This window comes from Mastigoproctus giganteus, chromosome 9 (genome assembly GCF_048544385.1).
Source record: "Mastigoproctus giganteus isolate SK-2022 chromosome 9, ASM4854438v1, whole genome shotgun sequence".
NCBI lineage: Eukaryota > Metazoa > Arthropoda > Arachnida > Uropygi > Thelyphonidae > Mastigoproctus > Mastigoproctus giganteus.
Window position 1 is genome coordinate 45,655,943 of NC_143583.1, and position 15,477 is coordinate 45,671,419.

The 15,477-nt window shown below is 38.9% G+C and overlaps 1 protein-coding gene across 1 annotated transcript in view; it reads left to right on the forward strand.

Annotated features, from left to right (window-relative positions):
* The window catches only part of PolE1 (DNA polymerase epsilon catalytic subunit 1), a 650,197-nt gene that overhangs the window by 394,097 nt on the left and 240,623 nt on the right, over window positions 1–15,477 (forward strand). Inside the window, 1 exon segment of the mRNA XM_090380641.1 lies at window positions 4,156–4,288. Within this exon segment, the coding sequence (XP_090236767.1) occupies window positions 4,156–4,288 (133 nt within the window).

Here is a 15,477-nt window from a genome sequence, read left to right on the forward strand (position 1 = left end):
AACACAATGTACTATGTTAAATAACGGAGAATACGTTAAAAATTAAAAAATACTTATCTCTTTACAGCAGCCAAAAGTCAACCATCCGTACTGTTCTGCGATCCCAGCGCCCTCTTCCCCATTTTCCATATCTTAAGGAAGCCTTGGTCACCAGCAAGTCCACTGGAATCTTACCTGTTAGGACACATAGTGCCTCAGTGGCAACTGTTTAAGAAGCCATGGTGATGCTAAGAAGAGCAAAACACTAAGCAGAGAGAAGGATCCTTCAGACATGAGTGTTCAAACCTCCCTCCCCAAGTTCCAGCTGCATAAGTCAGGATTGGGACAAATAGGTTGTCATAAAGGAGGTGGAGGGCTCTCCCTTTATGCCCCAATCCACACCATTAACTTGCTGGAGCCTGATATAAATCTGCTTCACCCTGTCCCAGATGTAAATTGGCATGAGCCAGAAAGCTCAGCCACTTCTCAAAGCAAACACCAAGGTACATGGCCTTCCTCACTACCCAAAGAGAGAAATCCTCAGACCTACAAACAGGTGGCCATGACCAGCTGAGGCACTCCCTCAGCTAGCACAGCTATGGACTTGTGTACAGAAATATGCAGCTTATGCAGGGTGGCCCTGGACAACAAACTAGCCAAACAGACAGACTAAGGGGATTGTGAGAAGTCAGATTATGAGAAGTCTTTTGTTATGAATGCAAAGAATTCTAGAAGGTATTCTATATTCAGTGAGCCACATTGACCCATTAGATATGAATTGCATAACTATTGATGATGCTGTTCAGTTTGCTGACAAACTGAATAAATATTTTGCATGTACATTCACACATAAAGAAGTTTTTAGGGATGGAGATAAAAGAAGTATATCAAGTTATAACTGGGACTAAATGATTTTATAATAACTGAAAGAAAGTTGAAGAGAAATTGTTGAAGCTAAAAGTAAATAAGGCCCATGTGGCTGGAGGTATCTATTCAGTAATATTAAAAGAAGCAACAAAAGAGGTATGCATCTTCGGCCTTAATTATAAGAGCATCCTCCTTGGACACTTATATAGATTAGAAATGTGCAAACCTCTCTTATTCAAAATGGGGGTTCAGAGGGTGAAGTGAATAATTATGTAAATTTGATCTGTTCTAGAGAAAATGATGACAGTCAATTGTTAAAGAAATAATATTGGAAGACCTTGTCTGACCAATCTCATAAGTTACTATGGTGCTCTAGCAAAGGAACTGGAAGCAAAAAGCAATTTTGACATTACATACTGAGATTTCAGCAAAGCTTTTGACACTGTTCCACATAAAAGACTGCTGTACAAATTGGTGCAGTTGGCATTAGGGGCAATTTACTGCTGTGGATGAAGCTATAGTTGAGTGGTAGAAGACAGAAGGTGTTTATAAATGGGAACAATGTCATTAATAGAGTCCCTCAGGGTTCAGTCCCTCTTGGAACAATGTCATTAATAGAGTCCCTCAGGGTTCAGTCCTTCTTGGAACAATGTCATTAATAGAGTCCCTCAGGGTTCAGTCCCTCTTGGAACAATGTCATTAATAGAGTCCCTCAGGGTCAGTGCTGGACCCTTTACTGTTTTCTTTATTTATCAGTGTTTAGTATTTGTAATGGCCATATAGTACAAGGAAGATTAAGGCTTATGTTGCACAGGCAAAAAAAAAAAAAAAAAAGAAAAGGGGAAAATAATAATAAAAAATTTAAATAAAATAAATAATAAAAGAAAAGGAAATAGACAATCTATGCATTTCCCTCCTCCCATAGGTAACCATCCAGCTGACCTTTGAATATCCCAAAACTGACAGCCTCTTATTCCTTGCTGACTAAAATATAACTTCCTGCAATCCAGTCTAAAATCTTTCCACGTAACTTGAATTCATGGCCTGTAGTTCTAGAATCATTTATAACCATGAAAATTTTGTCCTCATTCATTTTACTTTTACCTCTCAGAGACTTAAATACCTCAATCAAGTCTCCTCTAAGGTGTCTAGTTTCCAAGTTGTGCAACCCACATATTTCAAGTCTTTCCTCATATGGATCCCCTTTTGCCAATCTCACCAGGCAAGTTACCCATCTTTAGACCCTTTCAAGAAGCTCAATGTCTTTTTTAGTTGCAGTCCCACACTTGAACACAGTATTCCAAGTGTGGTCTAACAATAGCCTTATATAGTGGGATTATGACTTCCTTATCTCTGCTAGAAAATGTTCGATAAATCATTGATAGGACACCGTGGGTCTTCCTTGCAAACTGTCTACAATGCTCGGAGAACTTCATGTCTGACTGTATCGTAAATCCCAAGTCCCTTTCTTCCACTACTGACTTTAGTTCAACTCCATCAGGTGTATAAGTTATTTTGGAGTTACTGTTCCCAAGTGTGGGATTAAAGCTCAGCTGGCACATTTCTAACCATCCCTGAAGTCCATCTAGGTCACTTTGAAGAAGCTCTGCTTGTTGGCAATTATTAACTACAGTACTCTACCAATCTTTACATCATCTGCAAATTTAGACATCACGCCCTCTATCCCTTCATCGATGTCATTTAAGAAAATCAAGAACAACAGTGGTCTTAATACTGATCCTTGGAGAACACCACTTCTTACATTAAACCAATCTGAGGAATGGTTATTCCTCAGAATTGAAGAATAACCATTTATCACAACCCTCTGCCTTCTTCCCTGAAGCCATCCAGCTATCCATCTAAGGATTTTCCATGTGATTCCAACCTGTTCCAGCTTATAAAGTAATCGCCCATGTGGGACTGAGTCAAATGCTTTGCAGAAATCCAAATAAACAATGTTGAAATTATTCCCTAAATCCAGCTCATGAGTGATGCTGTCAAAATAGCTAGCGAGTGTTACTGATGATGGCATATCATGTTTATTATTTAAGTTTGCAGATGATAACAAAGGTTGGCAGAGAGGTTAATGACAAAATCAAGGTGAATAACTGCAACGAAACCTAAAGAAATTACGGTGATGAGCTGAGAAGTGCAGTTGAGGTTTAACATTGGTAAATGCACAGTACTGCATATGGGCAGCAGTAATCCAGAATAACATACTGATTGGGTGGTACAATAGTCAAGATGGTGGAGAATGAAAGAAATCTAGGGTTAACTGTGCTGTCCAACCCGAAGTCTCTTAACAATGTAGACAGGTTTCTAGGACAGCTCACAGTGTTCTGTCAGTGATATAGAGGAATTTATTTAGCAGTGACAAGGAGGTGATTTATCCTCTTGTATAATGCAATAGTTAGGCTGCATCTATAAGTTTGGAAGCTACATTTTAAGAAAGATGTGGATCTCTTGGAATGAGTATGGAGAAGAACAAGATTAGTCAAAGACAAAAAAAGTGGTGCTCTTAAAATGACAGACTTCAGGTTCTGCAAGTTGCAGTGCTTAGAAATTAGACACCTGCAAGGAGATCTGATTGAATTGTTTAAGGATTTAAATGGATTGAGTAAACTAATTTCTGATAGCATCCTTACTCTTTCTCAGAAAACATACATTAGGGCTCATAAACTTAAATTGAAAAACAATGCCTCTAGTATAGATGTGTGAAAATTTGCTTTCAGCCAGTGAGTAATTAATTTTTGGAATTAACTTCCATATATTTTGGAAGTGGGTAGTTTGAATAAATTTAAAGGAAGAATTAAACTGTTAGGCAGAATTATCAATTTTTTGTTTTTTGGTTGATGCTGTTTTGTCATTTGTCACTACTAATACTAAAAGTGACTGATGATTTCCAAAGTGAGATCAGTTTTACAACTGCTAATTTTGAAAGTGGTATCTATAAGTGTTGTTTTCAAAGTGAAACCTATAACTGGTAGTTTTTAAAGCACATTAAAGTGTGGTTTGATTTCAGGGATTTGCATGTTTTTCAAAAAATCTGTATGTGTTGGCAAAAATTGGATGCCATTTTTGAAATAATTGTGAGAATTGCTGTGCTACAGGTAATATATTGAGATGAAAAATAATCTAAAGCTTATGTTCAACTCATTATGAACTCTTTGAACATACTTTATATTCATATAATTTGAACTAAGAAATTATTTGTACCTTTTTCTTTTATATTTATTTGTAATGAATTAGCTATTTTCTATGTCACTTAAAAACAAATAAATTTATTAAATTGTGATATACTCTATTTAGATTGCTGAAATAGGAAAACAGGGAATGTTTCAGATTTGGGCTCTTATTGGTTCTGATCTTCATAGCATAAGGCTTGTTGTGCCTCGAATTTTTTATGTGAACCAGAAGACACCAAAAGAAGGGGAAAGTCAGTGTAAGTTATTCTTTTTAAATTTGTTGATTAATTTATTCATATTGTATCAGATAATATCTGGCATTCCGGAACTGAAGTTCTCAATGCCCAAAACTCCTAAACAACAAACTAACCAATAAACTGATGTACTTGTTTTTAGTGGGTTGAGGAGGAGAATTGTTTTTGTTAGAATGCTTTGCCAGTTGGCTTAAATGAATGCATTTTCAGTCATTTTGAAAGTGATTTTTTTTTTGAAAAATTAATTATATATTATTTAGTAATTATATTCTTAGTTCGTGGAGTTGAAATAGAAAGATTTTTAATTTAGTTTTGTAGCAGAAAACTTGAGCAGTAATTATTGCTTTTGTATGGATTGTCTGATTATGATGGTTTCCTCTTAAACTTAAGTTTCTATTATAGTACTTGTCTTGGTTGTAAGAGAATTTCCATAGCAACTACCAAAATATATTTAGTTTAGATCACATGTGTCTAGACAAGAACGAAATGGCACAGATATGTTATCTAGCATTGTAAAATAAAATATTTTTGTAAGAAATTGTATTTCTTTTAAAATGCTAGGTGGCACATCTGGATCATTAACAAGACAGCTAGTAATTTTTTCCAATAGTTTACTCTTTGATTAAAGGTAAATTTTCTTATATCGAGTCTGAAGTTACATTTCAGTTTACAATTAGCATTAGTAGAGACATGCAATGTAAGAAAGCAAGCGTATACAGCATCAGCCAAAAAAAAAAAAAAAGAAACACACACACTTCCCATTTCATCAATCCATTCACTTTGAATGTTTGTCTATTTTTGTCTTGAATTTATTTAATCTGTCAACTTCCACAATGGCAGATGAAAGTTTGTTCCAGCAATCAGCACCCGTTGGCTAAAGGCAATTTTCTGCACATATATTCTACAACTGTCTTTTCTCAATTTGAATTTATGTCCAATCAGGCGGTTATCTGGCCAAGAGGAAGAATCCCATCAGCATTGAGCTTGCTCAACCCATCCAAGGCCTTATACACCTCAGTCAGCTCACCACAGGTGCCTGGCCTCCAAACACTAAAATTTGCAGAACTTAAGCCTTTCTTCATAAGAGCAACACTTTGTTCCATTCACCAATCTCGTTGCCCTTCTCTGTATTCGTTCCAGCAGTTCTACATTTTTCCTAAAATGAGAGCTCCAGACCTGTATGCAGTGTTCAAGGTGTGGCCTAACCATGGCCTTATACAAGGGGATAATTACCTCCTTATCCCTGCTAGAAAAATTCCTGTATATCATTGACAAGACACAATGTGATACTCTTGCAGACTGTCTGCACTGCTCAGAAAACTTCATATCTGACTGCACAATTACCCCCAGCTCTTTTTTATTCTCTACTTAGTGTAGTATGACACAGTTGATACGTTACTCTGGGGTTACTGCTACACATATGCAGTACTTTACATCTATCAATGTTAAACTTCAGTTGCCACCTCTCAACCCATCTGCTCAACTTTTCTAGATCCTGTTGCAGAAGTGTACTGTCATTAGTGTCATTAACAACCCTGCCAACCTTTGTATCATCTGCAAACTTGGATATTAAGCCTGATATACTTTCATCATAAATATCATTAATAAATGCAGAAAACAACAATAAACCCAACAACGAACCATGGGGGACTCCACTAAGTGCAGTGTCCATTGATTACCACTCTCTGTCTTCTCCCACTCAACCATTCCTTAATGATATACTGCTCCAATTTTTACAGTAGTCTTCCATGTGCAACAGTATCAAAAGCATTCCTAACATCCAAGCATATGATATCAAAATTATTTTTTGCATCCAGTTCCATTGTGACCACATAAAAGAATCTAATGAAATTGGTCAGACAAGACTTACCATTAACAACAAATCCATGCTGTGTCTGAACTATAACTGGAGTCTTGTCTAGATGATCCTGCAATATTTCTTTAACTAGTGCCTTCATTAATTTCCCTGGGACAGAAGTTAAACTAACAGGTCTGTAATTGTCACCTGTGATACTCCTTTGTGAATTGGGGTCACATTTTCACATCTCCAATCTATGGCGACCTCCCCTGAGTCCAAGTAAGCTCTCATAATTATGGCTAAGTGCTTGCTTACATCCTTTATTGCCACCTTTTATATAACTGGATAGATCCCATCCACCTCAGGTGCCTTCCTTAAGTTTAACTTCAACAATTTCTCCTTCACTTTGCTCTCAGTTATTACAAAATCATTTAGCTCTCTACCAGAGTTTGATAAACTTCTGGCATTCTCCTCCCTGAATAACTCCTCATATGTGAATGTAGATGCAAGTACTCATTCAGTTTGTCAGCTGCCTGAGCAGATCATCAACAGTCAAACCATCGATATCAAGGGGACCAATCTGATTCATCACCATCATTATAGAGTTTACATAAGTAAAGAAGTCTTTGCTGTTTTTCTTTGCATTCTTTGCCAAAGATTTCTCGTAATCTAACTCACCTGCCTAACCTCCTTTGTGATTTGATTACAGACCAGCTTATATCTACCATAGGCTTCTGTGTCACCTGATAATTTATATGCATCACATGCATTTTTCTTCTCTGCCATGTGCCTCATTAGTTCATCTGATGATGTTACCAACAGCAAATCCTAAGTGGGAAACATTCAAGCAATTAATCTTGGAAGCTACTAGACATTTCACACCTATTAAGAAATATTGTTGAAGGTTTAGGCCTAAATGGTTGTCAAATGAACTAATGAGACTTGTGGCAGAGAATAAAAATGCATGGGATGCATATAAATTATCAGGCGACACAGAAGCCTATGGCAGATATAAGCTAGTCTGTAATCAAGTCACAAAGGAGATTAGGCAAGTGTAGGCAGATTACGAGAAGTCTTTGGCAAAGGATGCTAAGAAAAACAGCAAGGATTTCTTTACTTATATAAACTCTAAAAGGAAGGGGATGAATCACATTGGTGCACTTGATATCGATAGTTTGACTGTTGGTGATCCTGCTTAGATAGCAAACAAACTGTATGAGTATTTTGCATCTACATTCACATGTGAGGAGTTATTAAGGAAGGAAAATGCCAGAAGGTTATCAAATTGTAGCAGGATGCTTAATGATTTTGTAATAATTGAGAGCATAGTGGAGGAGAAATTGTAGAAGTTAAATATAAGAAAGGCACCTGGGGTGGATGGGATCTATCCAGTTATATTAAAGGAGGCAGCAAAGGAACTAAGCAAACCCATAGTCATAATTAAGAGAGCATTTTTGGACTCAGGTGAGGTCCCCATGTACTGGAGATGTGGAAATGTATCCCCAATTCACAAAGAGGTATCGAAGGGTGACACGAGTAATTACAGACCAGTTAGTTTAACTTCTGTTCCGGGTAAAATAATGGAGTCACTGGTTAAAGATGCATTGCAGGATCATCTAGACAAGACTGCAGCAATAATTCAGACATAGAATGGGTTTGTTAAGGGAAAGTCTTGTCTCACAAATTTGATTGGATACTATAATGTGTTACAAAGGAACTGGATGCAAAAAATAATTTTATATCATATACTTGGATTTCAGGAAAGCTTTTGACACTGTTGCGCATGAAAGACTACAATACAAATTGGAGCAGAATGGTATTAAGGATAAGTTGCTACAATGGATAAAAGGGTGGTTGAGTGGGAGAAGACAGAGGGTAGTAATCAATGGGCGCTGCTCTTCTTGGATTAATGTTATTAGTGGAGTTCCACAGGGTTCGGTGTTGAGCCCACTGTTTTGTATATTTATCAATGATATCGATGAAGGTATATCAGGCTTAGTGTCGAAGTTTGCAGATGATACAAAGGTTAGCAGGGTTGTTAATAAGAGTAATTGCAGTGTGTTACTGCAACAGGATCTAGAAAATTTGGGCAGATGGGCTAAGAAGTGGAAATTGAAGTTTAACATTGACAAACACAAAGTACTGGATATGGGTAGAAGTGACCCCACAGGAATGTACCAACTGTGTGGTACTACACTTAGGGCGGTAGAAAATGAAAAAGACCTCTGAGTAATTGTGCAGTCAGATATGAAGTTTTCAGAGCAATGCAGACAGTCTGCAAGAACAGGTCATGGGGTTTTTTCAATGTTATACAGGAATTTTGCTAGCAGGGAAAAGGAGGTAATTATTACTTTGTATAAGGCAATGGTCAGGCCACACCTTGAGTACTGCGTACAGGTCTGGAGGCCTCATTTTAGGAAGGATATAGATTTGCTTGAGCATGTACAGAGACGTGCAACAAGATTGGAGAAGGGAATGAAGGGATCCTCTTACCAAGAGAGGCTTAAATTCTGCAAATTGCAGCGGCTGGAGACTAGGCACCTGCGAAGTGATCTGATTGAGGTGTATAAGGCCTTGAATGGGTTGAGCACGCTGAATTGTGATGGGATTCTGCCACTTGCTCAGATTACGAACCTAAGGGGGCATAAATTCAAATTGAGGAGTTGTAGAATAGACGTATGGACATTTGCCTTTAGCCAGCAGATGGTTAATTGCTGGAACAAACTTCCATCTGTCTTTGTGGAAGTTGATAGCTTAAATAAATTCTTATTTAAATTTTTATTTAATTCTTAAATAAATAATTGTAATGTCTCATTTATTAATCATTTAATTATGACTATCATAGAAATTCTCTCAGGTATGACAAGCTGGGCTTGCTACCTGATAATTGAAAATGCTGATGGAACTGATATTAAGGTAAAACTTAAGTCAAGTGGACCATAATTTCTGTGAAGTCCAGTTGCACCCAAATCCTCTGCTTGCACCTTCATGGTGGTGGGACTCTTAATAACTCTAGGTATAACCCTCATGTGCAAGTCCTGAAATATGGTCACCTCCTAGTATAACTGGAGGTGACCATCCCGGTGCAAACCAAGCTAATCTGGGGTCAAGGTGTGGCATCCACACCACACAGAAGAATGCTGCCCTTCTGTGTTACTAGGCAATACAAGGTGGTAGATAACTCTCATCAGCTGGTGTAATACCACCACTTTGCTTATTGCAGGCTTAAAGTGGTGGAACCCATGTTTAGTCTCCAGAGCAACGCTTAGGCAACCCCACCATATTTTCCATCATGCGTTAGGATTGATGGCTTTTGAGGTTATGATGGGCATCACGATGAGATCCAATCTTTCTTTTATTTTGAAGGTACAGCTCTAAAATGGTATTTGCAGGCCGGCCATTAGATAGTCTGCTGGACTGAACTTATTGGTAACTTTCTAGGAAGCTATTGGATAATCTCACTGCCTCTACTCTGCATGAAAGTGACTAGGAGTTTTAGAGTATTTCTGAGTATATGGGGTGGGGGCATGCATTGGCACTGTCATGTTATGTAATTAGCATTAGTAGAGGCATATGATGAAGGAAAGGAGGCTTTCAGCATCGGCCAAAAAAAAAAAAAACAAAACAAAAGGCACTTCCCATTTCACCCATCCATTCACTCCGAATGTTTGTCTAGTTTTGTCTTGAATGAATTTAATCTCTCAACTTCCGCAATGACAGATGGAAGTTTGTTCCAGCAATCAGCACCCGCTGGCTAAAGGCAATTTCCTGCACATATATTCTACAACTGTCTCTTCTCAATTTGAATTTATGTCCAATCAGGCAATTAATCTGGCCAAGAGGAAGAATCCCATCAGCATTGAGCTTGCCCAAACCATTCGAGGTCTTATACACCTCAATCAGCTCATCTCACAGGTGCCTGGTCTCCAATCACTACTACAATTTTCAGAACTTAAGCCTTTCTTAATAAGAGCAACCCTTTGTTCCATTCACCAATCTCGTTGCCCTTCTCTGTACTCGTTCCAGCAGTTCTACATCCTTCCTAAAATGAGGCCTCCAGACCTGTATACAGTATTCTAGGTGTGGCCTAACCATGGCTTGATACAAGGGGATTATCACTTCCTCATCCCTGCTAGAAAATTCCTGTATGTCATTGACAAGTTACTCTTGCAGACTGTCTGCACTGCTCAGAAAACTTCATATCTGACTGCACAATTATCCCTAGGTCCTTTTCATTTTCTACCACCCTGAGTGTAGTACGACACAGTTGATATGTTACTCTTGGGTTACTGCTACCCATATGCAGTAGTTTAACATTTGTCAATGTTTAACTTCAGTTGCCACCTCTCAACCCATCTGCTCAACTTTTGTAGATCCTGTTGTGGTAGCGTACTGTCATTAGTGTCACAGGATCTGAAAAGATGAGCATGTGGACTTGCTGTATGCTGTGTGTGTACCCTGTCTAAAAATATTATTTCATACTTGTCCTGCTCACCTTTTCTTACCATCAGATAGTCCAAGAATAGTGAAACTAATAGAATAAACATATCGGCGCAAAGATCTAAACTTTCCCATTCAGTTTTCATAACTATACGTAGTCTCAGTTCCAATCTCAGTGATGTCCATTTCCACTTAGTCTGTCACTGACTGTACTTTTATTGACAGAATCCCAGTCACCAGTTCATTTTCATTCAACCACGGTTCATCTCAGTTTGTCTTAATTTATCACTGTACTCTTTCTTCTGCTTCAAAGGTGGTATTGGTGGTATTTGTGCATGTGTCCGCTCTGGTATTCTTTGTCAGAGACCTAGTAATTTGAAATCTACTCTTTTCAATCTTTTCTGGTTTAAAATCTCTGTATTCCAATCTGTCAAATTCATCTACCATTTCTCCCAATTACACTGATCAGTGGGAACTCTTTGACTTCCTTTGTTCGAAACTTGAATTTCTCCAGTCCAACTTTCCTAAGAATGAGGTAATTTTCCTTTTGGATTTTAATGTTTACAACTCCAGCTGGCTTTTGTTTTCTAGTCACATGGACCCAGCTGGTCAAGATGCTGAGGCTTTGGCAATTACTAATGACCTTGCACAGATTGTTTATTTTATTTTATTTTTTTTTATGTGAACCCCAAACACGAGAGGTATTAGAACCTATAGTACTTGGTACCGTGCTTGGGTTGGAGGTTGAGAAGACGAAAGAAGATATTTGTTGACATTGGACTTGAACTTCTGTAGATTGTAATTTTCAGGAAATACGTATGAAGGAAGGTTGTTCCAGAAAACGGCAGTTGAATTAATAAATGAGGAAGATGAAAAGTTGGTTCTGTGGGTTTGAAGTTGGACAGTAAATGGATGTTGGCTGGTGGCAGCATGTGTTCGGACTGTTTTGAAAGAGAGGGCGGGAATTATAGAAGCCAATTCAGAAGAACAGTGCCCATGGAAGTATCTGTAGAAGAGGCATGCAGCAGAAACAGTACGTCTATGAGAAAGCGAGTGGAGAGATTCTGTTAGAGATGAATCATTAATTAACCTAACTGCCCTCTTCTGAATGGAATCAAGAAGCCTGAGACAGGTTTTGGGGGCACCACCCCAGATGGGGAACAATATTCCATGGCAGGGCAGATTTGCAATTTATACACAGTGAGCATCTGTTTGGAAGAAAAGTAACGCCGAGAGCGAAAGAGAAAACCAAGTTTTTTAAATGCAGAGGAAGTAATATTTGTAATGTGCTTGTCCCAAGAGAGATTAGAAGTCAGGGTAATCCCCAAAAGAGATATATCATTTTGCCTAGAAATCGGAGTGTCACTAAAGATAAGCATAGGAGCAGAAGAATCCTTTTTGCGAGATATAAGACAAGACTGAGTTTTAGAAGGGTTGAAATCAACTAAGTTGTCTTTGCCCCACTGGAGAATTACCTGAAGATCGGCATTTAAGGAATTGGTAGCAGATTTTCGAGAAGTTGAAGCTGATTGAGCAGGACAAGGTTTCTCAAAATGGAAAGTGGAATGCAATGTGCTATCATCGGCAAAACTATGGATAGGATTTCCAGTCAATGGAAGAAGGTCATTAATATACAAGAGGAAAAGAGTGGGGAAAGAACTGAACCTTGGGGGACACCGGCATTAGTGGAGAAGTTAGAAGACAGAGAGCCATCTACCATCACCCTCAGTGAGCGCTCAGAGAGAAAACTGGATAACCAATTACTAAAAACAGTTGGCAAACCATAAGATGGAAGCTTATTTAGAAGACCTTTATGCCAAACACGATCAAAAGCCTTTGAGATGTCAAGAGGAACTACTTGTGTTTCACCGAACCTTTCCATTGAATTAGTCCATGAGTGGGTAACATAAGCCAGAATATCGCCAGTGGATCGACACTGACGGAATCCATACTGGCGATCGTTGATCAGACGGAAGGTTTCTAGGTAGTTTAAGAGTTGGCAGTTAATTGATTTCTCCATTACTTTAGAAAGAGTAGAAATAATTGCAATTGGACGATAATTGGATGGGAGGGATTTGGCACCCTTTTTAGGAACTGGCTGGATATGAGCAAATTTCCAAGCAGAAGGAAAAACACCTTTAGAATAAGAAAGTGAAAAAAGGCGGCAAAGAATAGGAGTAAGTTCAGGAGCACAGGTTTTGAGAACAAGTGGAGAAATACCATCAGAACCTGGAGCTTTCTTAGCATCAAGATTCATCAAAATCCTTCTGATATCCTTTTGACAGAAGACCACAGGAGGCATTGAATGGAGTGTGTCGGGAATGGTGGGAGGTGTTTTACCAAGATCATTAATACATGAGCTGGAAGAAAAATGGGATGCTAGCAGGTCAGCTTTATCCTTGGCTGAAGTGACAACAGAACCATCTGGTTTGGACAGAGGTGGGAGCAGAGATGGGCAAACGTTGCGGCCAATAGCTTTGGCAAGAGACCAGAATTCTTGGCTACCATTAGGGCAAGAAGCAAGTTTTCTACTCTTAGCCTGTTCAAACTCTAGTTTGGACTGATTAATAATTGCTTTACAATTTTTGCGAGCTTTGGTGTAGGCAGAAAATGACACTGAAGAATTAGAAACAAGCCAATTACGATATGGAACATTCTTCTCTTGGACAGCCTTAGCACATTTATTGGAAAACCAAGGTTTAGATAAAGGACGAGGTTTTAAAATGGAGTGTGGGATAAAGGTTTCCATTCCTGCAAGAATAATTTCACTGACACGATCTGAGCAAATGTTGACATCAGAAGTTTTGAAACAGTAATCCGACCAAGAAAAAGAAGAAAAGAAGTCTCGCAGGTCATCCCATTTTGCATTCTTGTAATGCCAAACAACACGAGGTTGGGAATAGCCATGAGATAAAGGTTCCATTGGAGAAGAGACAATCACCAAGTTGTGATCTGAAGTGCCTAAAGGAGCTCTCACTTCGACCGTGTACTTAGAAGGGTTGTTTGTCAGAAATAGATCAAACGTATTGGCTGTATGAATAGGATTGTCCGGTAGTCTTGTAGGTAAATGAACAATATGTGCTAGGTCATTAGTAATTGCAAAAGCCTCAGCATCTCGATCTGCTGGGTCGGTGTGACTAGAAAATGGAAGCCAGCTGGAGTTGTGAACATTAAAATCACCAAGGAAAATTACCTCACTGTTAGGAAAGTTGGACTGGAGAAAGTCAAGTTGCAAAGAGAGGAAGTCAAAGAGCTCCAAGTGATTAGTGGAGTTGGGAGAACGGTAGAGACAACAGATGAATTTGACACAATGAGGTAGAGAGATTTGAAGCCAGAGAAGATCAAAGAGAGGAGATTCCAAATTGCCAAGTCTCTGACAGGGAATATCAGAACGGACATATGCACAAGTACCACCTTTGAGGCGAAAGGAATCATACAGCGAATAATTTGGGCATCGGAGATGAGCAGTAGTTGAATCAACCGATAACTGAAATTCTGTCAGAAAAAGTACATGGGGTTTGGCAGACTGCAAGTGGAAATGGACATCGTTGAGATTAGAATTGAGACCACGTATATTTGTGAAATGAATTAGGAAGTGCTTGGGAGGTTTAGATGTTTTCGCAGATAAGCTTGCTCTATTAGTTTGACAATTCATTGTGTATTGAATGGTAAGAAAAAGTGGGTGGGACATGCTGTATGAAGTAATGAAATTTTTGGATATGACGTACATGTGGTAAGAATACACCCAGATCCTTGACATAACGTGGCCTCGACAATGCTCCCCGTATACACACTACTCGGACTCCCTCCAGTCACTATCTGGCAGAGTAAAGTTAAAAGTCATCAGTCATACTGCATGATGGAAGAGATAGGGAAGGGTTGACCGGAACTTAGCTCTAGAGGCTAAACATGGGTTCCACCACTTCAAGCCTCCAATAAGCAGAGTGGTGGTATTTCACCGGTTGATGAGAGTCATCTACCACCTAATACTGCCTGGTAATATAGAGGGGCGGCGTTCCTCCATGTGGTGTGGGCGCCACACCTCGACCCCTGTGCTTACGTTGGTTCACACCTGGGTGGTCACCCACCATGTACTTGTGCATGGAGCTTATACCCAGGATTACTAACAGTCCCACCATCGTGAAGGTGCAAGCAGAGGATTTGGCTGTCACAGACCATCCGGACTTCGCCGAAATTGGGTCCACTTGACTTGAGTGTCACCCGAATATCAGTTCCATCAGCATTTTAAACTCCCAGGTAGCAAGTGCAGCTTGTCTGGCATATCTGAGAGAATGTCTGTGACAACCTCAAGGACCTAATACCAGATAATCCAACCACACAGCCAACACTCTTGATCTTTTTTTCAAAAATAACTCTTATAAGTACACAGTTGAGGTGATTGGTCCTCTAGGTACTACAGATCACATGCTGATGGTCTCTTCTCTAATGGCATCTTTCTCTCATGGCCATTCTCAACCTCATGTGGTTTGGCCTTATAAGAATGTAAAATGGGATGATCTGTGAGATTTCTTATTTTCCTTGGTTGTATTATGGCTTTAAATCTTCTGATGTCAGCGTTGGCTCAGATTGTGGCATTGAAATTATTCTTGTAAGGATGAAATCCTTTATTCCACACTGTACCTTAAATTCTCATCCTTTATCTAAACTTTGGTTTTCCAATAAATTTAGTTCAAGATAAGGATGTTTCATATTACAATTGGTTTGCATCCAAATCTCCAAGTTCATTTTCTTCCTACACTAAAGCTTGCAACAAAATTGGAAAGCAGTTATTAATCAGCTGAAACTAGATTTTGAACAGGCTAAGAATAAGAAACCTGCTTCTTGTCCAAATGGTAGTGGAACTTTCTGGTCTCTTGTCAAAGCTACTGGCTGCAACTTTTGCCTGTCTCTGCTCCCACCTCTGTCAAAAGTGGATAGTTCTATTGCCACCTGA